The sequence below is a fragment of the Galeopterus variegatus genome, unplaced genomic scaffold (genome assembly GCF_000696425.1).
Source record: "Galeopterus variegatus unplaced genomic scaffold, G_variegatus-3.0.2 Scaffold5034, whole genome shotgun sequence".
NCBI classification, from domain to species: domain Eukaryota; kingdom Metazoa; phylum Chordata; class Mammalia; order Dermoptera; family Cynocephalidae; genus Galeopterus; species Galeopterus variegatus.
This window is the reverse complement of record NW_007731145.1, coordinates 131,275-159,254: the sequence shown is the minus strand read 5'-3', so window position 1 is coordinate 159,254 and position 27,980 is coordinate 131,275. Positions and strand designations below refer to the sequence as shown.

The window sequence follows — 27,980 nt, the reverse complement described above, 5'->3', positions numbered from 1 at the left end:
ATTTCTTTTTTTTTTTTTTTTTTTTTTTTTTTTTTTTGTCTTTTGTCTTTTTCCGTGTCCGGCAACGGATCGCAACCCTCAGTGTTGCCCCCGCACCGGACCAGGGACCGGCAACGGGATCGCAAACCTCGGCGTTGCTCCCGCGCCTCGCTCAGCCAGTGAGCGGGAGCCGGTCCGTATGTGGGATCCGAACCCTCGGGCGGGAGCGCCACCACGCTTCCCAAGCGGCGCACTACCCAGTGTGCCACCGGGCCGGCCCCCTATTTCTAAATCATATATCTGCAAGGGACTATATAAAGGGACTTTATGCTCAGACTATATAGAGCTATAATTCAACAACCACAAAAACAACACAATTAAAAAATGGGCAAAGGACTAGAACAGACATTTCTCCAAAGAAGATATATAAATGGCTAAGAAGCACATGAAAAGTTGCTCAACATCACTAATCATTAGGGAAATGCAAATCAAAACCACAAAATACCACTTCATATCAATTAGGATGGCTTTCATAAAACAACAAAAACCAGAAGATGTGTTGGCAAGGACGTGCAGAAACTAGAAACTCCAGATATTGCTAGAGGGAACATAAAGTGGTGCAGCTGCTGTGGAAAACAGTCTGGCAGTTCCTCAAAAAATTAAAATTAGCATTACTGTATGATCCAGCACTTCCACTTCTGGGGATATAACCTGAAGAACTGAAAGCAGGGACCTGAACAAATACTTGTACACCTGTGTTCACAGCCAAAAGCAACAGATGGATGGATAAACAAAACATGGTATATACATCCAATGGAAGTAAAAAGGAAGGAAATTCTGATGAAAGCTACGACATAAATGAGCCTGGAGGATGTGATGCTAAGTGCAATAAGCCAGTCACAAAAAGACAGATACCGTCTGGTTTCTCTTATATGAGGTCCCTGGGGGAGTCAAATTCACAGAGACAGGAAGTAGAAGGGCGGCTGCCAGGGGCTGGGGAAGGAAGAGGGGGAGTTAGTGTTTCATGCGTGTGGAGTTTGAGAAAACGAAAAACGTTCTGGAGACGGATGGTGGTGATCCATCAAATGACAGTGTGAATGTCCTTAATGCCACTGAACTGCCCACTTATGAATGATCAAAATGGTAAATTTTATGTAACGTATATTTTATCACAATAGAAAAAATCTAGTAACAGTACTTACCTTGAAATGGTGGTTGGAGAATTGTGTAACATGTGTGGCCCCCATACACGAGCCGTTTCCTGAATCTTCCCCAGCTCCTGAGCTGGCAGTCCCCCAAGGACCCAGCTCCCAGCAACGCCACGGGGGTGAGAAAGCTGAGGCTCCTGGTCACTGAGGCACTGGCTTAAGATCCCGAGTCCAGGTCCTTCATATTCTTGCACGTGGAGCTCAGAAGATGCTGGATCTTCACTGGAGAGACTCTCTCTCCTGTCCTGGCTGTTCAAAGGCTGGTTTTCCCAGCAACCAGGGGCAGCACCTGGGCCATGGTGTGGGCGAGCCTGGCAGGGAACCTGGGCCTCTTCCTCACCAGGAGCACCAACTCCAGACTCCAATCCTCCAGGGTAAGAAAACAATGTTCCCTTTACCCTCACACCACACACCTCCCCAAGCCCACACACTCCATGGCAGAATCTCCCAGAGTGCGAAGGCCACTGAGACAGGGGCTTCTGCCCTTGTTGGGCACACAGGGAGGACTATGGGGGGGGGGGCACCTCCCCACTCAGGCCTGACACCACATGATGACTCCCAGTAGCTGCCAGTCTGTGATCGCCTGTCACTTTAGATACATGGCTCTTGTCATTCCACACTCTAAGACACTTTCTCACAAAGACAGCTCACTCCAAGGAATTGGGAAATAATAGCTGCAAAGAAGGAATGGGCAAGTGCAGCCAGGTGGGTAAAACCTGGCCCCTCAACCTCCATCTGCGATCCAGGGTGCAGCTTGGGGGCTTAGAGTCAAACTGGACGAGGGTCAATCCCAGTTTCTCCACAATTTGGTGTGGGAACTTGACCACACTACTCGCCCTCTCAGTTGGAAATCCCTTCTCTGTCAAGTGCAGAGCTGCTCCTCTGGACAGAGGCTCACCCATCTCCTGAGGATTGGAAACCTACATAAGGACCTGGAGCAGTGGCTGTCAGTGCCACACACTGCAATGGGCATCCAGGTCACAGCCCAGCAACACAACTATAGCCTCAAGCTTCCAGCGGACATTTGGGCATACCCCTTTGACTTGAATTATAGTGAGATTTGAGTAAACAGCTGTAGGCATCACCCTGTGCTAGCCTGGGACATTGGGGGGCAAAGGGCCTGAGGAGAGGTCTGGGGCCCTACACAGAGCCCAGTGAGGGGTCCTGCTGGCCTGTCCTCATGAGTCCTGTCAAGGGCCATCTTCCTTGCAGAAACAGCACTTCCCAGTGGGGCAGGTCCCTTTCAATTCAGAGTCCATGTTAGAATCAAGTGGCAACCCGACCCCTCTGTCCTATTTTGTTTCTTATCTTGCTGACATCTTGGCATGTGCTTGAGGACTGTCCTCCCACATCCATGAGGGCAGGAGCTCCTGTGCTCTGTCCACGCTGCCTCCAGCAGTGGCAGCCTGTCCCACGGTACAGACTGGATGAGGGATGAGCTGGTGTAGCTGAGCACACGCAGGCACTGCAGGCGCCGGGAACGGCCTGCCCAGGGCGCACAGCCCCAAGCCGAGGCCTCTGGGCCCGCTCTGCACACGCGGTGAGACGGCAGTAGCCCTGAAACACGTAACCCAGCTGAGGGGACCAGGGAACTGCAGGTGTGCTGACACATTGCTAAGTCAGGCCAGCATTCCTCATCACCATGACAACGTACACTGTGACTCCCTGTGCCTGCCCAGGCAGCAGGCACCGTCACCAGGAAGCCACACTGAGGAACTGCCTACACTGTACCTGGGGCTTTTAGTCCTCAAGGGGCTGAGGGACGCTGAGGTGGAGAAATGCCTCTCACAGAAACAAACATTTTAACACAAATAAGCGACAACAAATCCTTTCATAAAATATTTATTCTAAAAAATCACACTGTACAAATTTAGATAGAACATTCTCAATGTTCAGATTTATAAAAATGTGAACAGAAAGACTGGAGTTAACGGACAAACTTTCATTGCTATTTTTTCTTTTTTAAATTAGGAAGAAAAAGTGATTTTTTTCAGGTACAATGATAGTAAACGTCTAGAAGACATCCGAAGAGCCAGCAATAAAAAGCGCAAGGTGCACCTGCCCACTCCTGCAGTCTGTTTTTACCCAGGAGAATCCACATCTGAAATGACACTCCCCGCAGGGGACGCAGCCTCGGCGGCCCCCATCCGCCACCCAACACCATTCCCAGAGCCAGTGCCGGCAGCTTAAGAGTTTGTGCTCAGAGAAAACCCAGCATGGTTTGTTCATAATCTCCCGTTTCTCTAACAAAGTGGCCTTTCTGTACACTTGTTGAAAAGGTCTGTACAAATGCACGCGGCTGCCGTGAGGTGTTTCTCCAGGAGTTAACGATGGACAGTAGAGTTGTCTCCTACGGTTCAGTCTGCATTCGTGCAGAGGGAGGAACAGCATAAAAAAGAATTCACAGAGAAGTTCCAGATAAGGGAATCGTGGTTTCTTAAGATGATTCAAAAGCTCAGAACAAGCTGTTTCAGCTCTGCCATTCCTAGTCACTGGCCGCCGTAACAGCTCAGCTCCCTCTAAAACTATACTCACCTCTTTCACACGCAAACCATCAGGAAAACAACGCAGCATGTAAAACCGCGGGGCTTTTGTAAATAGGATTATCAGTGAGCAGAGGAGTCCTAAGAGCCAGCGGGCTTGAGCCCGAGGGGCGCCCTTCACATTCCGGGGGTGGGAGCAGCGGCAGTCACAGCCACGGGTGCCAGGCAGGGTCCATGCGGCACAGGTTGTCCAGGCTGTTTGCAGCAGCCACCAGGGTGTTCACTTTGCTCTCCCCACCTTCAAACTGAGCCAAGTTGTGCAGGCGGGTCATGATGGCAGTGACAGCTTTCTGGACCAGAGAGACCAGCTGCTGGCTGTCCATGTTCTCAGGCTGCCCGGCCGCCGAGAGAGGAGACGAGGTGTCCTCCTGTGTTTTCTTATGCCAGGCGATGATCTCATCCCGGAGCACAGTTTTCAGAATGCCATCCACCTGCGTGAAGGCAAGAAGAAACCGACCCAGGTTTAACCAAGAACCACCCAGAGGACAGCTTCCTGACGAGACTGAGGCGAGCCACAATGGCCTTGGGGGCCTGATCTAACCTCGGCACCTGGTGCCAAGCCATGCACTTGCAGATGTGCCAGGGAAGTCCCCTGGGGAATCAACTGCTTCTGCTACTTGGGGCAGTGGCCAAAAGGCCTCAGCATCAAGATGCCAGTTTTGTCTGGTCCTCAGCAGAGCCAGGGAGCAGGTATCTAGATGGGACATGCCACCATACTACTACTGTTCCTGATCTATTCATCTGTCCCACTTGGTACTCAAGTACACGTGGAATGTCAGGCAGGCCCGTTCCAGGCCTTGCAGCAGAGAGTGAACAAACCAGCAAAAGCGACGCCCCGCCCTTATGGTGCACAGGTCCCAACAAATACAGATGTAACAAGGCAGGTGGTGACAGGCACTGTGGAGATGGCAGAGCTGGGTAAGGCAGGCCTGGGGGCGACGAGGTCACCCTTGGGCAGAGACTGAAAGGAAGTGAGGGCCCCAGGCAGGCGGCGCTGCAGGATGCAGGAACTCGCCACACAGAGGCTGGGGCGCGGGAGTGTGCATGGTTGGGCTGAAGAACCGCAAAGTCGGCGGTGCTTCCCAGGCCCACCTGTGGGATCACAGCAGACTCGGGATCACGCCCTCTCCACCATTTCCCACCTGGCTGGCCCTGCGAAAATGACTTAATCCCTGTGCCTTTTTCCCCAGTTGTTAACAAGGCATAGTAGTAGTGCCTCCCCCCAAATAAAGTGGAGATTAAGGGAGTTAATAAACATGAAGTACACAGACCAGTGTCTGGCAGTCACAGTATCATCAGGGGCTGTCGTCTGGGCTCTGGCCTTTAGCTGGAAGTCAGGGAGGGTGGTGAGCAGAGCCTGACAAGATCTGCTTTTATCTTAAAGGATTGCTCCAACCACCAGTGGAGAACAGAGCGAAGGTGACAGGCCTGAGTGGAGCTTCGTCCCCATAGGAGGAGATGGCCATGAGGCCATAAGGTGGGTGGACACTGGACAGGGTTTCATGTCAGAAAAGGCTGTGTGTGTGGACTGAATGAAGGTGTGGGGGAGAGAAGGATCAGGGACAATGCTGAGGCTGTGGCTGAGCACGTGACCGAGGCTCACATGATGATGGCCACACGCACAGCAGACAGGACCCTGACCAGGTCAGGAGTTGGGTGGGGGGAGATCCTCCAGGTATAAATTTGCAAAATCAAATGTATGCATTGGTAGAGTCAAAATGGGCGGCTGAGATGTCCAGGGACTGAGCACAGAGAGAAAGAGAAGATGACAGCTGAACTGGTGCTGCCACCAGACAGTGGGGAGGAGGCGGCCTCAGCAATGGGGCTGGCAGGGGAGGGCGCAGGCTCGGCCATGTCAGTGCAGGGACTCTGGGCATGGGAAGCTGCTGGTAAGGAGACAGCCATTTGTACCTCAGAGGGAGGGGTCCAGAGGAGAGGGGACAATGGCTGAGACCTGTGCCTGAGTGGCGGGGTGTTGGTACACCCTTAGGGGAGGGCCACCCTGTGAGGACAGAAGCAGAATCCGTGGTGACTGGTGGGGACATGGCTGTCCTCCAGGTCCACCGCAGAGTCAGTAGAGCGTCCACTGAGGATGGGGAGGCGTGAAGAGCTGGAAGACTGGAGAGAGGGGACAGGACCAAATAGTGCTCTTGGCAAGTCACGGAATAGAGATGAGACACAGGGTGGCCACCCAGTCTGAAACCACAGGCATGCCTGTAACACCTGATATTGGTGTCACATTCACACAGATGCTAAAATAACGCTATCTACTGTCCAGACTGGATGGCCACCCCATGCTGGGTCACCGAGCCATGAATGAGTCTTGTTTCTCCACGCTTGCTCGACTGCCCTGGGAGCGGTGAGGAGGGTTTTGCCAAATGCCGGTCTCCTGACAGGCAAGTGTGATGATGCCGTGGACCCAAGCTGAAGAGGGGGAGGACAGGAGAGTGTGGGGCAGGGAGGGCCGGTGCTGCAGTTCCTGCGCCTTGGGAACTTGCTTCCTAGAGGGAGGGAGCCAGAAGGACCAGACGTGGTGGTGGAAGAGAGGGGGCTGGAGACTGAGACGGCGGAGGCGAGCGTGAGCACCCAGGGACAGGGACTGGAGGGGAAGGGGCTGGATCCAAGAGGCGGCTGTTGACACTGATCACCAAGCAAAGGGAGGAGACAGCCAGCTTCTGTGCACCCTTCTGGAATGAGACAGCCAACACAGTCCACTGTCATTCAAAGAATGCAGACGGCTCTTATTTTAGGCACCCAGGACTTGAGACCAATAGGTTGAGGTTTTATTCTGACTTACTTGGTGCCAACAGAATGTGTTTTTAGAAGAGATTCCCATAAAGAATGCTCTACATTTTAGTTTAACTTAAAGGAATTCACTACGTTCAGACTATTAAGAAATTTGGGTCCAGAGTTTGGAGAAGATCCAATTTCTTCCCATGTGCAAACAGTAAGCAGGTGTCACTCCCAGTTCTAATGGCCTTTATGTTATGAAGAGAGGCTTTTCCAGTCTTTTTAAAGTTTTCAAGTGAAATGCCATTCTAAGGATTATCCCATGGATGTTTCCAGAAGCCTAACATTTCCATCTAAATGAGAACTTCCTATTTTAAGCCTTAAGCCAAAGGTGGACCACATGAAGTCCTTACTCAAGAAGAAACCTAAAGACTATTTCAGTCATGTTCGTGCGGGTTAATCACTACCTCCGCAAACAGCACCCACACTGATGGCTGTGCCACTGAGCGTGAAGACTGAGACGTGTTTATTACGTATAGTCCTCATTCACGGCTGTTTGTTCAATAATTTAAAAACTGTTCTGAGTAAATGTTTTTGTAAAGCTACTGGTTTCTGAAGCCTTTTCTAGATGCAAACTGCTTATCTGGGAGAAAAAGAAAACAACAGTACAACTGCTCTCATAAGTTAAAGGAAAAATAAAGATTTGTTCAGCCCCAACTGTGAAGATGGAGTTGTGGTGAGGAGGCAGGTTCAGAGTCGGAACGAACTGGGCATGGACCCCAGTCTGCGCTGCCCCCAGTTCTATGACCTTTGCTGTGTCACCTACTGTCCTTGGCCTCTGTTCCCGTCTGTACAAGTGTTGGGGGAATTTGATGAGAACCCTCTAGGGTAGCAGGACAGTGTGGGGCACAGAGAGGGCACCCAGGAAAGGGCAGATTTGGCTGCTGTCCTGTCAAAGTGGGCAGAGCCGCCAGATCCCCTCACCTGGCCCCGTGCTTAGCAGGTGCCCAGGGCATGTGGCCGTGTCTCATGTCCCTGGGAATCAGCTGTGCTGCGCCTTGTGCCTCACCCTCACTTAGGCCTCGCTACGGCCCTGGAAGGGCAGGTGCCATTCCACAGAGAAAATTTCTCCCTTCCACACTAGGGAATGTGCAAAACAAAAGCTGCTGCACGAAAGTGCCGTGCAGTGTAACAGTTGAGGCAAATTATCCACCAGAGGCTTCTAGACTCCTTTTTGTAAACTGGATTCCTCGACACCTAACATCCTGACATGCTCACACCCTGTCTCCCGCACGATAAACTCTGACCGTACAGCAGCAGCCGGCTCTCCTCACCCACCACACTGTCTCCTGCGGGCAGATAAGCAGCTCCTGCAAGGCCACGCTGGGTCTCCCAGCCTGGGCTCTCATGAGACAACACCAAGACCCACCTTAAAGTTGGGCTGGGCAAAGCACCGGGCGACAGCGATCATGGAGGCTGTCAGCGGGCCAGAGACACCGATGGTGGTCAGGAATTCAGAGATGTTGGGCGTGAGGCGAAAAGGGACAGGGCGGTTGGCATCTAAGTCTCCAGTTGCATCGTTGATATCAAATCGAAAGTAGGCAACATTCAGTTTGCCAGTGTCCTAAATGGGAGAAAGAGACACTTCAGAAACGTATTGAGCAGAATGGAGATGTCTAAAGGACAGGGTAGGGCTGTACATGCCGTCACCTGAGCAATCTGTAACATCTCGGGGTTGAGTCTATTTAAATGCAAGACGAACTCTGCAAAGCCAATCAGCGCCAGCTGGATGGTGAACATCTTCCGGAATGTCCAGTAGTCTGTGGCGTTGGGGAACGTGTGCAGAGCCCATTCCTTAAGCATGCTGCGTGGTACCATGTTACTCTGAACCTCCTTGAGAATGTCTCGAAGGACCTGAAATACATCACTCCATGACTCTTCTGTCTAACTCACTTGTTTTTTTCTGCAAAAGGAAAATTCTCAAATTGCAATTACTTATTTACTTAGTCCCTGTTGAATGAATTTGTTGACAGATCCATAACGTTTGAGTAAAAACAAGGACGCACGAGATTGTCCAATTGCCCCCCAGGGTTCGATGTCTCGTGCTCTAAAGCGCTGATGGAGCTGTTTCAATAAGAGCCTTAGCTACATGCTGTGTGATATCTATCTAATAGAAAGCAGGCAAATATCTGCAAACTCCTCCCCCCCTTGCTAACTACAGAATGTATCAGGCCAGTTAACAAAAAGAACAAAAGGACAGCTGGGTACCAACATCGCCACTTCTAATCAATGACTACTGAAGACGAAAGTTTCATAAACTGAAGGAGCTAGTCTAAAAATGAGCATACACTACAGAGACACTTTGAATTCTGTACTGGAAGACTCGCAAGACTATTCCAAAAATCACAGATTTAGAGAGGGCCTCAGTAATAGTTTATTGAGTTAATTTAGTTCCTGTTAGACCAACTACTAAAGGCACAAGGCCTATTCTGGGCTAAGTCCTACCCAGGTGTTCTTATTAACACTAGAATTCAAGCCCCTAAGCAGCTGAGAACAAGCAGACTATTATAACACATTCATTCTGTTTATTTCCTCGTCTGTAAAATGGAAAGAAGCATTTCTGAGACTGCAGAGAGAGGATTTTCAAAATCTGCTCCTAAAGCAATAAGAATGCTGGCAAAAATCATTGAAAGCAACTTTTTCATAACTCTGGAACTTAAAGGTTTGCAACTCTCCGAGGAGCTTTTATTTTTTTTTTAAAAAGGCTGAGTCCCGGTATGAATGGAGAGCTCTGTGGCAGTTTACTTTGCCCTGTTCTCATCCCTTCTCACCAGCTCTACAGAAGCCTGGAAAACCAACAGCCTCACAAGCAGGGCAGCTGTGAAAACCAGCCACTGGAGTGGGCAGAATGGGTTTGGTGATCCCCCCAAAAGCCTCATCTCCAGAGAATTCAAACTATTTGACCTGTCAGCTTTTTGAAAAAAGCCCCATTCACAGGTCTTGTCTCTGACAGAACTCAGTTCACTCAGTGAGGAACACTGTATATCTGAAGGATGTTTGTTGAAAACAATTACCTGTCTAACATCACAGGTGCCTGAAGCAGTGACACCAGCTGGAGCACTTGAGAGGCTGGCTAACCGAAAGGAAGGGCTGGGGAATGAGATGACTCCTGGGGATTCTGAAAAACTCCAATATATTCCAGGAATCTATAAGGCCAAGCACACTCTCTTGAAAAACCTCAGAAGGCCCAAACCTCTCACACAAGGCTCTGCACAAGCAGGAAGTGAAGGCTAAGGCAGAGTTGTAAACTGGCCACATTGAAAGCATGCCCTATATATATATATATTGCTGGATTCAATTTGCTAATATTTTGTTATATACTTTTGTATTTTTGTTCATAAGGGGTGTTGCTCTATAACTTTCTCTTATAATATCTTAGTCTGTTTTTAAAATAAAAGTAAAACTGGCCTAAAAATTACTTGAGAAGGATTCCCTTCTCTAATTTCTGAAAGAAGTTGTATAAGATTGATATCATTTTTCTTAAATGTTTTACAGAATTCACCAGTGAAGCCATCTGGTTCTACAGTATTTTAATTATGAATTTAATGCCTTTATTAAATATAAACTTATTTGTATTTTTTTTTTGAGTGAACTTTGGAAATTTGGTCTTTCAAGGAAATTGTCCATTTCATCTAAATTGTGATATCTCTTGACATAAGCTTGTTCATGGTGTTTTTTAATTATCCTTTCAATATATGTAGGATCCATTAAAAAAAGAAAAGAAAGCATGCCCCAAAACATATGCACAGACAAAGGCTCTCAAAAAAAGGTGGAAGACCTGTTGGTTCCAGGGATTTGAGAAAATCTCTGTCAAATCATTAGCTGACTACTAAGAAACTAAGCAGAGATGTCAATGGCTGCACATGGAAAAAAATATACTAATTTCCTGAATTAGTTCAGGAAAGTCACAAAAACCAAACAGCTAACAACAACAAATTTTGAGGGAAGGAAATATCTGATTTCTAGAGCTGCCAAATTATATTACTTAAAATGTTCAGTTTTCAACAAAAAATTATGTGATACACAAAGAATCAGGAAAACATGCCCCACACACAGGGGGAAGAGTGAAGTCACTTGTATCAAGTTATCTGTATCCAGAACATATAAAGAATTCTTAGAAACAACAATAAGAAGACAAGTCACCCAATTTAAAAATGGGCACAGGGCTTAAATAGACATATCTCCAAAGAAAATACACAGACAGTCAATAACTACATGAAAAGATGCTTGACATCATTAGGTATAGGCCATGATGATATCCACTAGGATGGCCACAAAGACAGGCTATCACATGTGCTGACAGGAATGTGGAGAAATGAGAAACCTCATCATTGTGGACACTACCGAAAACAACTTGGCAGTCCATCAAAATGTTACACATAGACTTAGCGATTCCACTCCTAGGTATGTATCCAAGAGAAATGAAAACATGTCCACACAAAAACACACACAAATGTTCATAGCAGCATTTGTTATTAACAGTCAAAAAGTGTAAACAACCCAAAAGCCCATCAGCAGATAGACGGATAAGTTGAACGTGGTATATCCATATACTAGAATATATCTGGCAATAAAAAGGAACTACTGGCACACACGATAACATGGATTAACCTTGAAAACATTACACTAAGTGAAAGAAGCCAGACACAAAAGTTCACATACTGAATGATTCTGTTCATATATTATGTTCAGAACAGGCAAATCCATAGAGACAGAAAGACTGTGGTCACCAGTGGCTGGTAGTAGAAAGGACAGGAAGTGACTAGCAATGAGTGTGAGGTTTCTTTTTGAGGTGAAAATATCTTAAAGAGAGTCGTGATGGTTGCGCAACTCCGTGATTATACTAAAAACACTGAATTGTACACTTTATGAAGGGGGATTATCTTAGGAAACGTGTTATGGAAAATGAGAAGGATAAAGGAGCAGAGTCGATAACAAAGGCACAAAGAGAAAGAAGGGGACACGGAGCTGGGATCCTTCTAGATGGTCCTTCCGCATCTCCACCAGCTCAACCCGGCCCTCACACTGTTTCTAGGCTGCAGCAAAACGTCAGCGTCATCAGTTGTACCTGCTGCTCATAAATCAACAGGGGGTTCTCACGTTAAGTGTGTATTTGCGGATAGAGGTCGCTGGCTTCCATGCTGTCAAAGGGAAATGAAGGCTTATGAGGACAATCCAGTCCTCTCTGCAAATTACCTCAAAACTGCCCATAGTCCACAGAATGACCAGGCTGTGACCTGTGCCACACAAAGGCCCTGGCACTGATTCCCAAGGGAGGCCACAAGCTCTGTCCACGAGGCCAGTCAGAAAACAGGGATCCACTCCTGCTGCCGCGCAAAGGCAGGAGGCTGTGCTGCCTTGCAGCCTGCCCACTGGGCTCTGCCACCGAGGCGAAACCAGGACCTGTGCGCTCAATCTTCTTAAACAAAACTAAGTCCTTGAGGAACTGGACCAACTGAAATGAGTTCTTGGGTGACTCAGGACAAGGCCACCGCTTCTACCTCCGTGGTCTCTCCTTCCTGGATGCACAGGAAGGACCACAGTGGCACCGGGGGAAGGCCAACACAGCTGCCTCTTGGCGCTCCACAAAGCCCTGGACAAAGTCTCATCAAGAGCCCCCACCTCTCCTGCTTTCTACCATGGCAGGACCCTGCAGCCAAGGAGAGGGGCCCTACCCCCTCAAGGGGCTGCAGGAGACAGATATTCAGTGCTCCCACCGAGGCGAATGAAACACCTGGGCGCCCCAAGTTTTGGAGCTTGTTGCTACGTTACAGACTCTGCTCATTGCCTCATGCCCCCAGCTGCAAACCAGATGAACAGGAACATTAAGTAAATAAATAGAGACTATAAATAGCTTCATGGCACTTCAGATCAGGTTTGGCTGTCAAGTGAGTTTGCCATAAAATTATTTTTAAAATTCTAATTTCTGAGCTTCTTTGTTAATGCAGGTTAAGGACAATGGACCTCTCCAAGGTTGAGAATTTACCTATGTCCAGTTATAAACCGTCTGCAGCAAACATCCCCTCGCTAAGATCAAAGCTATCTAATTTCTACTCTCTCATGAATCTAATTTAAAATAAGAGAGGTAGCCCTCAAAGACTACACTGCTAATTTTGTAAGCGCACTTGTCACCGGAGCACCATAAGACAGCAGCCTGCCCGGCCCTGACTGTACCTGGTGGCTGGCTTGGGTCCCCCGTGCCTGCACCGTGGCCAGCCTGTCATAGTAACGGGAAATGGGGTTGTCGTGCTCGATGCCCTTCTTGGCACAACGCTGCTTGTAGATCTCCACGAGGGAAAGTGATGAGGGGTTATCCTCCACGAGGCGCATCTGCGGGGACACAGCCACAACCCGGGGAACTAGGGAAAGGGGAACAGAAATGGGGGGGCAGGTTGAGAGAGAAAAACCATAGGTTAGCACTTGACTCCACCTTCAAGGCATTTGCTGGGAGCCAAGATTCTCAGCCTGGTATGAGCAGAGAAAGTGTGTACCAGGTTAAAGCCGGAAGGACCCTTTGGTCACACTACCTACTGACTCAGCAGAAGGCATGAAGCTCTGTCCATGGGCTAACAGTGCCTGCGCTCACAGAGAAACTGAAATTCTTTAGAAGCCAATCTTAAAAAATAAAAAATTAAGAGATTGTCAAAGGTCCACTCTTTAAAGGCCTTCCTTAATCAGAATTCATCAGAAGAATTCAACTCTCCTGCTCAAAGGCATCTACCATGTGCAATTATGTTAACTTGTGTTCCATCATTTAGAATGCTGTGCTCTGTCTCTGGAGAATTAGGAAAATAATCACTCAAGTCATTTTTGGGTTCTATGGTTCAGATAAAGAAAGCAACCAGAGTAACTCTGATCATTCAGCCCATTTAATTTGTAAATCTATATCCACATATAGTGGCCACCATTCTGTTCTCCGACTACCATTCTGGTATCTGAGATGTGGTATATTAAGCAATTTGCCTTAAATCATTATCACTGTCACTCTGAGTAAAGTGGAAGTGGCACAGCTAAGCACGGGGTGCCCCTCTCTGGAGCCAGCCTACCTGCGATCTGTCTTCCCAGAGAGTTCACTTGGGTGGCAAGCTACCGGACTTGCATGAACTACAGCTTCTTCATCCAAAAATGGGATTAACAGTACCTACCCCACCAGGTTGTTTGTGGATTAAATGAGATAATATTTTATTTTGTTACAATTAAGTTGCAGAGAACTAACAGATTTCCAGAAGATGGCAGCAAAATCAAGCCTGTCCAGTGTGGGGTCCCAGAAGTGACCTGCCCTGACGTTGCTCAGCAGGTGAGTGGCAGCTGTCCCCGCTTTCGCACTAGCCTGTCTCTAGGCCCTGTAACCCCAGGTGTGGATGCAGTGCCAGTGTGTGTACACAGATGACACTGACTTGCAACAAACAAAGATGGTTAATTCAGTCTAATGTCAGCTAAACCACAGCTGTTGACTTGCTGCCCTGGCTTTAAACCATGAATTCCAAAATGACTTCAGGACATATATTAAGTCTATCATTTAGTGCTCTCCAAGTGTTTGGAAGAAGCAAAGAAAAATCTAGGACACACAGCAGAGACCAACACACGTGAAAACACATTCAGCTTTCCATGATGCATTTTAAGCTTCCTTTAGGCTTTTAAAAAATTGACCTCTTATTTTGAGATATATTTAAGGGTAGGAGATTTTAGGTCAAAATAAGTTGGATTATACTTTAGCAGTCAGAAAAAAGTTCCACACAGGACTAGATAAATGCATTGCCATGGGCTCCTAACCTCAGGGATTACATGCTAAATGTCCTAACATTTAGGTTCTCTTCTCTGGGTAAAATTATATGTCCCTGTTACACAGAAACAGGTTACTCAGGACAACTTGGTTATGAAAAATCTTTGCTCAGAGGCTGCTTCTTATAAGCTACTGGTGCCACTTGGCAATGATTTCTTTGGCCTTCACAGGGCTGGTGACTTTCCTAACTCTTTTATTTCACTCCAGGAAAGCAAACTCAGATAGAGTGTAGTGTGCGGTTCAGAAGGGTTCGAGGCCTCACTGAAAAATGGAAGTGTGCTGTTAACACACCAGCCACAAGCCCTTGGCTCAGACCAGACTTCACTAGGGCATGGCGCCACCTCTTCCAAACACACTCTGCACGGGCAGAAAGACCTCAGAGGAAACAGGAACGCAAAGCTCTAGTCTTACAGGGAGGAGACCTGGAGGCCGGGAGCAGCTCCCTCCAGGGTCAAGGGCTGTATGGGGGCCTGCTCCTCGTCCCGAGGCCTTCCCTGCGCTGCATGGTCCAGAACATTCTCCACTGCTGATGCGACGGCACACATGAAGATCCTCAGGGCTGATGTGAGCCTCATGGGTGCCCCCCGGAGTGGGGCTCTCCTACCTGTGAAGAACAAGTGCCTCTTGGTGGTCTCCTTTCTCTTCTCCAAACAGGGGTTGAGCAGGCGAAGCAGCTGCAGCACACGCTCCTCCCTGCGCGACTCGGTGAGACAGGCATCGTTCATGACAAGGTACGGGTAGATCTTGCCATTGTGCCCGCGGATGTACAGCCTCCTGGCCGCAGTGTTGTGCTTCTGCACGATCTCCACCCTGGGCATGAACCTACCAGAGCAAGTGAACAATGAAACGCAAACTCTGAGGCTCAATTTCTAGTCCTTCTCTTGAGAGGAAAATGGAGTATTTGGATCTATCATGGAAAAACAGACTGTGCAGTGCAGCATTTGTTCATTTATCTACACTTGCTCCACTCTGTTGACGTAGAAATGGTGCCACGATATTTACAGTCAGTGGCCACTGATGGAAGTCAGGGGAGGGCTGGCCGGCCAGGACACGAGCCAGATTTGGAGGAGAGGGAAACTGAATTGTGGATGGATGGAAAAACAGACCTCTGTGTCAGATTTAGAAATAAAAAGGAAACACACAACCATTTGTTGTCAGCACCACGCTCAGCCAGTGAGCGAACCGGCCATCCCTATATGGGATCCGAACCCGTGGCCTTGGTGTTATCAGCACCGCACTCTACCGAGTGAGCCACGGGCCGGCCCTCACACAACCATTTGTTAAGGAAAGTCTCTTCAAAGCACTGTTCACATTTTAAATGAGATCCAGCATACTCTAGTAAATTTATAATTGTCTGATTGTTTTGAATGTTGTGCTTCAAGAGCTTACAAAAGGCTGGGAAACTTCACTTTGTCAAGCTCCATGGTGAGGTTCTTTTGAAAGCAAACTCAAACTTCATTCAAAACATTTAACCTATCAGATCAGACCCTTTAAGGTGCCTGATTACTCAGATCCTAGAACAATCTCATGTTCCCCCAGTTCAGGGAATCAGGGTCTGAAACACCACAGGGGGTCTGCCCTGAGGCATCCCACTGGGCTCTGTGTGTGTAGCTGGGGGGGGAAGAAGGGCACCACATGTTTGTGGTCATGTGCCAGGCTGGGCTCACCCACTTACCGAGCAATCTTGATGTAATAATGTGTTGGTTTTGGCATCAGAAACTCCCCAGGAATTTCCACTTCCGCCGTTTGTGCTGAGAAATTGCTCAAAAACCGGCACTTTTCTTCTATGAGGAAAAATTTTGGAAGTTGCTTGGTTTTGGCCTCCAAGATTTTTATCCACTTTTTCAATTTAGAGATAAGATTATGAAGCTTCATGGATCCTGGAACACTGAAGTCAAAATCTTCAAAAGAAAACATGATTAAAAACATTTTTTTTTCCTTTTTGTCTTTTTTACTGACCGGTAACGGGATCGCAACCCTTGGTGTCGCGCCCGTACCGGGGACCGGCAACGGGATCGCAACCCTTGGTGCCGCGCCCGCACCGTGCTCAGCCAGTGAGCGGGAACCGGTCTCCACATGGGATCCGAACCCTCGGCGGGAGCGCCACCGTGCTCCCAAGCGGCGCACTCTCCAGTGCACCACCGGGCCAGCCCTGATTAAAAACATTTTTAATCGTTTGGGCTATTTCTAACTCACTACAAAAATCACTGCTCTTGCACCTGCAGCGTGGAGCAAAACATCTTAAGTCCCACCTCCTCCTTAATAAGTCAAGGTCAAGAGGAAGAGATGAACTGCCAACACGAAACCCCATCCCGAAACACAACTGGTCCCTTTTAGGAAACAACACAGGCTGGGGTGGCATGGAGGCTCCTGCATGTCCACCTGAACAAATGAAGCCAGAGGCTCAAGAGCAGTCTGTGATTTCCAACAACTTAGGAGCCCATGTCGCCAGGGCCTAAAGATCACCGTCCAGCAGCAGCCCCAGCCACACCACCTCTGAGCACAAGTGTCACACCAAGAAATGAAGGCCCCCGTGTCAAAGCCAATATAGTGATCAATGTGAAGCTAAGGGAGAGAAAAAAGAAATGTCCAGGAAAGTACTAAATTATAAGAGTCCACTGGAAAGAATTGGGGCAAAAAACCAAAATGACAAAAGCAGAAAACATTTTCACATGAGCAATTAAAAAAAAATCCCTGATTAATGTATCTCTCAGATTTTATTGAGACTCAATATCAAAGGGTCAATTAAATTAAAAAGTCCTCTGTAAAAAAAACTTCAATTTCCTCCCAGATCAGCACCAGGCACCAGAGCAGTCAAAGGTCAGGATGATTCCCACTATTTGTGTTGTGCAGTGGGGACCCCGTGGAGCCCCAAGGTGGCACTGTCCTCTTCCTGCCCCAGAACTGGTTATCTTAAGGCCAGTGACGTGCTGGCCACTAGAACGCAGCAAAGGTGCGTGTCTCTCCAGCATCCCTTAGCCAAGTGGCTTTCAAACATTCTTTTGCATCCTCATTTGCTCGGCATTTGCTTCAGATGCGACCCTCATGGGCACAGGCCCTGCCCAAACCCCTGTGCCCCCTGCTCTCAGCTTTGCTGGGCAGAGCCTCCTGCAGACTCAGGAAAGACTTAACCCCTACAACCTCCCCCGCCTTCTCCAGGGCAGCTGCTGCCGCAGTCAGAATGGAGCTACATGTACAGAAAATTACGGAGGGGAACCAGAAACCGGAGGAGGCCTGATGGACTCGAGCACAAGAGGCCCATACAGGATGGGTCACAGAGGGTTATGGCTGTCCAAGGGCAACACCTGTCCTCACCTCTTCCCACACGGGCACCACTGGCTCTGCAACACATGCACATTTAATCTGCGCATAGTCCATGACGCGTACTCTGCAAACAAGCCTAACAATGTTCTACCACATGCTTCCTACAGAATGGCCCCATACGCAGAACTACACTATGTGGTGCTTAGCCCAGAGAAGTGAGTTAACCCAAACACTGCAGAAAAGTCAGGCCATCAGACTTTTGAAGAAAAGACACAGCATACATAAAACCCTGTATACTGCATCTCACAGGGAGCATGTTCAAAGATTTTCAAGGTAATTTTGTCATTAGGTGCCAACTCCAGAAGCTACCCCTTAGGTATGTGAAGCTCGCGGTGTGGAGCAGCGCTTTCGAGCCCCACTGGGGAGGTCACACGTGGGGTTAAATCCTGGCTCATGCACTCACCAGCTATAGAACTCCAGGCTTGTTACTTAACCTGTCAGGGCTTCATTTTTCTCATCCAGGAATAACAACACCCATCGTGTAAGGACTAAATTAAATGAGGTAGTGTGCGTAAGGCACTCAGCATAATACCTGGCTATTCTGATAACCTAGTCATCACTATCCAAGCAGGAACATTAACTGTGTAGAAATATAATCCGTACTATGAAAGTCAATGTATTTTCTTATGTTTTTTTTCCCCCATGGTATTTATCTGGTTTCTCTTTTATTTAGAGCTCTGTCATCTCCTTCCGCTCTATTCCTCACAGGGCCACAATTTCACACAGGTTGTCAGAGAGGCCACCATGCACCAATGCAAGATGAGGTAAGGCATCCCCCAGCAGAGCTGTGACAGGGTCCACCCGTCCAGGACACAGGCACCTTCACACATGGGGCTGTTCCTTCTCCACTCTAAATCAAGAAGGTGCTACCAAGCTCATGCCTGATCTTTTACTTTTTTAACTTTTATCTTGAAATAACTAGATTCACAGCAGGCTGCCAAGAAATATACAGAAAGTCCCATGCACACCTAAACCCCCTCCTTCCATGTCAATGTCATATACAACCACAGTGCAACGCCCAAACCAAGAAAGTAACACTGGCACACTTCCAGTTTTGGGCTATTACAAATAAAGTGTACAAGTTCCCAAATGAAAATAAGTCTTTGTTTCTCTGGAATAAATGCAGTGTACTGATTTTGAATTTTCTTCCACCTGTTTATGGACATCTGGCTAATAGCCCACACAGGCAGTACTGCTAGAGAACAGAAGTGCCTTCTGCAGAATGGAACACAGTGTGGTTTAACCTATCAGTGAAAAAAGAATGTTTTAAAGACCTTTGTAAAAGCAGTAATTCAGCTGAAATGTTTCTTTAACTCTAGCAAATAGTACCAGACAAATCTCGTTTTCACATGATAACCACTCGTGTAACACTCAAGAAGTAGAAGCCAGTAGAAGTCACTCAGACAGCTAAAGTGACTTGCCTGGGGCGAGGCACTTGTGGGTGGAAGACAGCCCAGCATGGCTTCCCTGCCGGAGGTACAGATAGGTTAGCAAAACAGGGGAGACAAGGAGTGAGAACCTACAAGCTCCAAACAGCCCGGTTGTGCCTATGTGTGCGTGGGTGAGGATGTACGTGCATCTGGGGATAAGGATCCCTATGTGACAGATAAAGAAACCTGGGCAAAGGGAGACTGGACTCATTTCCCTCGGATCACTCAGTACGAGGGTGAGCCAGGACTGGAGCTTCTATGGGCCTAGGAAAATGCACTGACCTGAACGAGAACAAGTAAAGAAAATACCAGGCTGGCCCGTGGCTCACTCGGTAGAGTACGGTGCTGATAACACCAAGGCCACGGGTTCGGATCCTATATAGGGATGGCTGGTTTGCTCACTGGCTGAGCGTGGTGCTGACAACACCAAGCCAAGGGTTGAGATCCCCTTACCGGTCATCTTTAAAAAAAAAAAAAAGAAAAGAAAATACCATCTCCCTCGTTTTGCCTCCGGAATCTACTACTACAAATTTGTACTTGTCGCCATGAGCTCTGCATCTTTAATCCCACCACCTCCCCTTACACTGTTTCCCATGAAAACCAGGCAAGGAGCTGAAGGAAGGCACTAGGTTAATTTGACCTGAAAACCATCCATCTGCTAACCTCCTTCGCACAGCCCAGCAGCTCTTGCTCCCAACTGTGACCCTTCACCGGGGAGAACAACGTATAGTCTTGGGCTGGCCAACAGTCACAGTTTCCTTGTGTTCTGAGTCTATACTTTAAAGAAAGTATAACCAGTGTGCCTAGTATGAATGAATACAATGAGCTCAGACGGTAAATACAAAGGAAAAAACTAAGCAGAACTGTCCCTAGGCACAGGAAAAGGAGAGAGAGACTCACCCGTTGTGAACTGGCCTTTCAGCTTCTGGAAGACGGGGTCCTGGGCGGTGGCCTGTGCCCGCCTGGCCAGAGACTCGGAGGCCGCACTGGAGAACATGGTTGAGACGTTGGACACGTTCTCCAGGCCCACCCCAAATGTGCTCACCAGCTTCTTGACGAAATTGAGGGTGTGGGGGGTGATCTTGGCATCGGACACTGCTCCACTTTTCTCAAATGCAACAGAGTAACATTTCGCCAGCCCCTGCTGGAGCTGCCTGAGAACCTAGTAGAAGAGAGTCCAGAGGTAACTGGCAGAACAGAACTCGCCGTTCAAGCACAGCCAACCAAAAGCGTCTGTCAGGCAGGCCCCCTCACCCCAGGGTTATTTCTGCAGCCACCCAGCACACAGTAGGTGTAGAACCGATGTGTGCAAAAGAGATGGAACGCCTGTGCGCCAGACACTGTGAGTTGGTGTTTTTAACCATAAGGATAAGGGTCCTGAATGTTAAAAAAACAAAAACGTAAAACCCCACTTTGTTGGGTCATACATATACCTGTCTACTGATTAACCTTATTTTCAGATAGCTTTACTGACACCACTGCATGTCCATGTGCACACACTCAAAACTCCAACAGCAATAACTAGCTGGCCCCATTGTCCAACTAGATAAGTATGTGGGCAGCAAAGTGTGTATTATTTTATCATCAGCTTGAGCAAACATCATTAAGGAGGAGGCCTGGCTACTGAAAAGATCCCTGAAGGACTAACTCCCTTCTCTGAAAATTATAACTGTGTGTTACCAACGCCACCCCTCCTGTTCACACCATAACTACTACCTGGTCTACTGGTGGCACTTACGTTACTGAGCTCACAGAAGTGAACAAATAAAGCATTTTAACAGCAAAAAAACCGACTTTTTCAATTTCATCCTCTTGTAAAGTCTTCTGCTTCAAATATGTAAGGCTGAACTAGTGTGCAAAGATTACAAAGATTAACTATTTGCCTAGTCCCTGCTTAAATTCAACAAAAAATATATAAAATGACCAGGCAGTTAAATCTGAAGATAATATTGCCACAAAAGCATACAGAATGACATCTTCCCTCTACAAGTAGCCAGCATTTGAAAGATCACATCAAATACCTCTTCATGCCAATTTTCTCTGAACCAGACCATCTGATCGACGATGCCTTCCAGGGAAGACAGAAGGGTTGGGTGGAGCTCTCGCTGCATGTGCATGATTCGGCTGCAGCGCCACATTGGTGCTGTTGCTCTTATGGGCCCTGGATCTGATGCAGAATGGGACTGGTTACCCACTGAACTTGGCTGCTGCTGTCCAGAATCTGAGAGCAACACACACAACGCCAATGTCAGCGCGAAACTGACCGATGCCAGAGCTCGGTGCTCTACAGGACCCACTGGCCAAAGGAACACTGGTTCCTGCCAGTGTGTGAACCCTCACGAGGCCCTTCCCCAGGGACTATGTGGGAGAATGCCCTGGTCCCACGGATGGTGTGCAGAGGGACTTGGGCACGGAGCACACAGTTGTCTGCAATTTGGCTTCAAATGGTTTAGTCAAAAAAAAAAAAAAAAAGTGTGCATGTTGCAAGAGAATGCCGGTATGATAACATGCTACCTGGGGAATCGAGGTGAGGGTGCACAAGGGTTCGCCATGTTCATCTTTTTAACTTTTCTGTAAGCTTGAACATTTTAAAAAAATGTTTGGCAAAGTAATACACAATATATTCCTTGCTATTAAAGCTCAGAGAATCTAACAGCAGTTAATAAGTTAAGTCTACATTTTTCTTTTTTTCTTTAAATGTAAGGCTAGGACTGTCCAAGGGAGGCTCCCTACTTAGATGCCTCTGCCCCAGGGACACCTGGCCCATGTACTGTAGGCTGGGCTGAGGGGAGGTGGAGCAGGCTGAGTCCACCCCCCAGGAAACCGAGCCAGGCAAGTCTACGTTTTTCATCCAGGAAGGCCATACCACATTCATAAAATGATGTTTTTAAAAAATATAGTCGTTTTCTCTATGAAAATACATCGTAGAACCCTTAATGCCCATTTTTCTGGCTTTAGCTCACTATACTTAGTCTTAGAACTAAAAAATCTTAATTTTCAAATGGCCAAGACATGAGCAGACTCCCGGGAGGTTAGAGGTGAATGTGCTGTGCTATCTCCTAACCCACCTAATCTCGCTAAACCTTTGATGCCACAGTGGTCCAGTGGATGAAGTCACTGCCTTAGGAAGACTCCGGGTATTAAAAACATTGTAAACAATTAAAGGACCGTTTGCTTCACAAAGTACCATGCTTGTGGATAATCAAAACCATTAAATAAGTTATTTCTTGACATACTAGGGCTATTCAATATAGATTATAGATTTTATATTTTGAGTACATTTTTAAAAACATTTGGTAAGACTGGTTTCTATGCTGACTCTCCTGAGAGCTGAAGATGTTCTTTACAACCTAAACAACATACACACGTAGCAATTTATTACTAATTACTTATTTTATTACTAATTTATTACTCATTTATTATTTACTCATTCATTACTAATGAGGCAAGGGAAACTTCATAAAATCTTTTTTTTTTTCCTTTTTGTCTTTTTTCGTGACCGGTAACGGGATCGCAACCCTCAGTGTCGCGCCCGCACCGCACTCAACCAGTGAGCGGACCGGTCTCTATATGGGATCCGAACCCTCGGCGGGAGCGCCGCCACACTCCCAAGCGCCGCGCTCTACCGAGTGCACCACCGGGCCGACCCTTTTTTCTTTCTTTTTTTTTTTTCTTTTTTTCTTCATAATCTTTTATAGCTAAAAATTCCCTTTATCTTTCCTACTTATGGATCAAATCATGGATCAAATCACTCAGGTAAATGAACTCCCTCTCACATCATGGTAAAGGAGAACCACAAACTTTACTCAGAGATCAGACTTTGTTTTCCAGCCTCAAAATGTTCCCTTACTGATGAAAGAAGAGACCCACACTGCATGCACCAGCAAGTGAGCCACGGGCCGGGGTGTGTCTGCAGCAGTCTAGATATAGAATGACCCCTCTGAGCCCCGCCAGCTGGCCCCCCAAGACATACCACTCTTGTAGCGCTCCCGCTGTTCTATTTTCAAGGTGAGGTACAGAGTCCGGATGGGAAAGTAGACCGCTTGGGGATACACTCGTCCAACCTGCTCAGAGACATAAAGTCATGAACAGCATTGCTCCCCCTGCACTTCTGAATGAAGACAATTTGTACTGAAAATAACTGATGTCAAGTTGTAAATGGATTTCTGGTCTGCATGTGGATCAAGGAAGCAAATATTGCCCCGTTGATCTAAACACAAGGCCAGATTATACAGCAGGTAAAACATCTAGTTCAGCTTTAGAAGACACAACACATGCATTTCATCAGTTCTGCTCAGAGATCGTTAATGACAGAGAAACCTCACTTTCATTTTATTCAGTAAATCTGAGGAATGTAAATGTTTACACCCCTGAATCTTAGACAAATAAGTGACAAAACCCCACAAATACCAGTTAATCTTTATATTAGGCACAATTCACTGCAAACTAATTCTAACTAACTGACAACCCCATTATCGAATAAGTTCTGCAACACTACAGCAAGAAGAAGATTGAAAAATGTCTATTTAAGGTAGAAAATGCCAGTTTTACCAAATTGGAGTTCTGTGGCTGAGTAGACACCATCACGTTACTCAGATCCTTCAAAATGTGCATATAAAATGAAGAAAAGAGTTATACCAAACTCTGTCACAGGCCAGAGTGGCTAACACACATTAAGAGATGCTTCTCGATGACAATATCCAAAAGGTAGAATCTACATCCTGACAGATAAACTAAGCAAAATACCAGCACATCCTCTCAAGGAATACAGCTACATCCTCTCAAGGAGAAAAAGAAAATCACTTCTGGGCACAACATGGATGACGCCCCACATGTAAAGAGCAAATTAAATGGGTGAAGAGAACAGGGCAGCGTATTCCTAAATGCATGGCTGATACACTGTTCATTCATGAAGTTATGAAACACTTTGTCATTTTATAGAAGAAAACACAAAGTATTGTATTCCAGACCAAACTATATCTAAATTTCTACTGCTTTAGTTCCTCCTCTAGCCCTCAGTCTTCTTCAGGAGAGGGATATTCTGGAATCATTCTCAAATGACGGCTACAAAAGCCTTTCTATAGTACACTGGCCTGTCCAATTCCCCAGCCCCACCCCCACCCCCAGTTCCTGCGAGAACTGCCAGTCTCCTACACATCCAGCTGACGTGGATGAAGGGTGACAACCACAATCACGTGTAAGCTTTAGTATTCAGGGAAGTTCCAAAGAGCTCCTAGCACATGATAGGAAATCAGATGTGAAATTGCAATGACATACACACTTCACTGTAATTCTCATAGTGCCCACTAGCAATCTTGCATTTTAGTTTATTTTACATGAATTGTATGTGGAAAGATATTCAAGTAAGACATTACAATTTTAACACTGCAATGCTTTATTTAATATTTCATTTCACCCTGATATATTCTTTAATAACCTTTTAATATGCTTTACATTAAGTAATACCTCAATGTTTAAACCCTCCCATCTCTTTGACTTATTTTCAATACTTTGAGCATTCAAAATTGTTTTCTGGGGGAAAAAAAAATGCAAAATGAAGACAATTTTTTTTGGCAAACAAAGACACCTCATCATTCCCACCTGGCTAATAAGATTCAAAAGCAGCTTTCCCTCTGAGCCAACTAGGCAGGTGAGCAGCTGTGGAATCCAGGCCAGCCACTGGATGGGCGGCACGCCAATGCAGTACTTGTCGACAGCATCCGCCAAAGTATTTTTGTCATCATCAAAACTCAAAAGCCACAGCACCTAAGACAGAAGGAAGAATTCTAGAGCTGAATGACAATTCTGAGGCCTTAATCTAGTGGCTTTCCCCCCCAACATTAAAATACCATATAAAGTAGCTTTACTGGCCATGTAGAAAAATACCTACAAGAGGGCCAACATTATTGCTGAACTTAACATATAAATCTTACAGTATAAATAAAACCGAAAATTTGAACATGGTTTTTCTCTTGATTTAGCTTTAGTGACAATTGTTAACTGATCCAATCTGCTGGCTAGCAGTGACTAGTGACAGCAAGGAAGTGACAAGCAGATGGCTCGGGCCTGATAACCTAATTCACACACATGATCTCACCCAAACAAAACAGATTTCTGCTAAAAATCTCAGGTCATCATCACCCTAGTAAGTAGGTAGGCCATATGCTGGCAGCCTGGTGTCCATGGATGTTTGAAACAACTAGATCTAGAAGTAAGCAACTTCAGAGTCAGATACTTAACTAGTGTTTCTATATAGTTGGTTTGTGTGTCTGTAGTCAGCTTTAACTACCATGTGCTGATGTACGTTCCAAATTCTGGTGTTAAATCAAGGAATTCTAAAAAATCCAAACCTTTAATGGACAAAACAGAAAATACAATGATACATTCTTAAGTTTTCTGCAAGGATTAATTCTAGGTTTTATTTACCTATTTCTTGGGAGGGAAGAAAGGAAGAACTATGAAGAAGGAGTCTTAATCTCGAGTGATCCTGTGTTTGGCAAGCACATGTCAAACAGCCACCCTGTGCTCAGGGCTATGCTGGGAACACCGTATGGAAAGAGACCATCAGCAACTACCACAGCACACCTGCTCTGTGACTGTGTTGACAGCAGCCCTACAGGTGAGTAACTAAAATCTAACAGTTGTAGAGGAGGTAAGATCTAATTCCAAACGTCCTTCTCAGTCTACAGAAATGTTTGTCCAGTGTGCGATCCCAGAGAGCACTAGACTTGGATCCTAAGACCCAGACTCTAGGCTAGGCTATGCCACTTAGAAGTCATGGGACTCTAAGTGTGTCTAGGCCTCAGTTTTCTCAGCTTTAAAATGGAACTGTGAAAGATACTTTGAAGAGCAATGGAAACTAAGAGTGAAGGCATGTACCCAGCATGGGTCAGTAAATTGCAGCTAAATTCTGAGCCAAACTTGAAGGCTACCAGGTGGTCTTTGGTCAAAGCCGATTCCTCTGGTCTCACCTTGGCTAAGTACTTCCTTGATTTGCTCTCATTCTGATGCCGACATGCATGCAGGTAACAGGTAATGGCAGACACGCCAAGATGCAGCTGCCGCTCCTTCACGAAGATGTTCTCCAGGTAGTCACCCCACATGGCCCAGGCTTTCACCAGCACATCATGCATCTGCACAGCTGCGGAAAAAGCTTTGTTTGCTTCCTCAGACCTATGACAAAATCAAAACATACTTTTTAAATTGAGGTGAACATCACTTAACATAAAATGAACCATTTTAAAGTGAACACTCTAGTGGCATTCAGTGCATTCACCCCGAGTCGAGTAACCACCCCCTGAGCAGTCGAGTAACCACCCCCTGAGCAGTCATTCCCAGCTCCCCCAAACCTCCAGCCCCAGGTAACCACCAATCTGTTTTCTGTGTCTATGGATTTACCTATTCTGCGTATTTCATATAAATTGAATCACACATGATGTGATCCTCTGGGTCTGGCTTCTTTCACTTAGGGTAGTGTTTCTGAGGTTCATTCATGTTGCAGCATGCATCGGTACTTCTTTCTCTTTTTTAACTGAATAATATTCCATTGTGTATATATACCACATTTTGTTTATCCATTCATTTGTATTGTTTCCACATTTTAGCTGTTGATTATAGTGCTGCCACAGACATTCCTAAATAAGCATCTGCTTGTTTCAATTCTTTTAGCTATATACCAAAGAAGTAGAATTGCTGGATCATATGTTAATTCTATGTTCACTTTTTGTGGAACTGTCACACTATTTTCCACAGCATTTACACCATTTCACTATCACACCAGCAATGTACAAGACATATAAAGAAAATTACAGACCCATATCCTTTATGAATATAGATGCAAAGATCCTCAACAAAAACTAGCAAACCAACCAATTTCAGCAGCATATTAAAATTATACACCATGACCAAGTGGGATTTATCCCAGCAATACAAGTGCGGTTCAACTAAAAAAACCAATGTGATACACCATGTTAACAGAATGAAGGGAAAAAAATGATCACCTCAGTTGACATAGAATAAGCCATTTGACAAAACCCAATATACACTTTCATGATAAAACCCCTTAGTAAACCTGGAACAGAAAGGAACTTCCTCAACCTGATAAAGGGCATCTGTAAAACACCCACAGCTGGCTGGCCAGTTAGCTCAGTTGGTTAGAGTGTGGTGTTAGAACACCAAGGTCAAGAGTTTAGATCCCCATAATGGCCAGCCACCAAAACAAGAAGAAACAAAACACCCACAGCTAACTTCATATTCAATGATGAAAGACTGAAAGCCTTTGCAATTGGTCAAGAAAAAGAAATAAAAGGCATGCTAATGGGAAAGGAGGATGTAAAACTATTTCTAATCACAGATGACATGAACTTATACAAAGAAAACCCTAAAGAATCCACAAAAACAGCTATTAGAGCAAATAAGCAAATTCAGCAAGGCTGAAAAACATGAGATCAATATACAAAATCAGTTGTATTTCTATATGTTAGCAATGAACAATATGAAAATGAAATTAAGAAAACTCCATTTACGGTAGCATCAAAAGGAATAAAAACATTTAGGAATAAATTTAATATAAGAAGTACAATGGAACACTGAAAACTTGTACACTGAAAACTATAAAACATTGTTGAATGAAACTAAAGAAGACCTAAATTAATGGAAAAACATCCTGTGCTCATGGTTGGAAGATCTAATATTGTTACAATGACAAAGTACTCCCAAAATTGATCTACAGACTCAATGCAATCTCTATCACAATTCCAACTGCTTTTTTTTGCAAAAATAGGTAAACTAAAACAACCTAAAATTCATATAGAAATATAAGGGACCCCAAATAACAGCTCAATAGAAGTGAGAGTGCAGAAATAAACCCATACATGTATGGTCAACTAAATTTTGACAAGAGTGACAATGCTATTCAATGGAG

At 46.1% G+C, this 27,980-nt stretch overlaps 1 protein-coding gene across 2 annotated transcripts in view; it reads right to left on the bottom strand.

Annotated features, from left to right (window-relative positions):
• Window positions 1–3,013: 3,013 nt before the first annotated feature.
• The window catches only part of TRRAP (transformation/transcription domain-associated protein), a 136,329-nt gene continuing 111,362 nt past the window's right edge, over window positions 3,014–27,980 (bottom strand). For both annotated transcript variants that reach the window (XM_008588784.1, XM_008588785.1), the window contains 11 exons: window positions 26,029–26,230; window positions 24,659–24,823; window positions 23,031–23,121; window positions 21,079–21,224; window positions 19,958–20,219; window positions 15,979–16,204; window positions 14,908–15,125; window positions 12,695–12,879; window positions 8,171–8,374; window positions 7,890–8,084; window positions 3,014–4,161 (listed from right to left, as the gene is read on the bottom strand). In XM_008588784.1, the coding sequence (XP_008587006.1) occupies window positions 3,877–4,161; window positions 7,890–8,084; window positions 8,171–8,374; window positions 12,695–12,879; window positions 14,908–15,125; window positions 15,979–16,204; window positions 19,958–20,219; window positions 21,079–21,224; window positions 23,031–23,121; window positions 24,659–24,823; window positions 26,029–26,230 (2,179 nt within the window). In that variant the 3' untranslated portion in view covers window positions 3,014–3,876. The remainder of the gene's footprint in view (window positions 4,162–7,889; window positions 8,085–8,170; window positions 8,375–12,694; window positions 12,880–14,907; window positions 15,126–15,978; window positions 16,205–19,957; window positions 20,220–21,078; window positions 21,225–23,030; window positions 23,122–24,658; window positions 24,824–26,028; window positions 26,231–27,980) is intronic.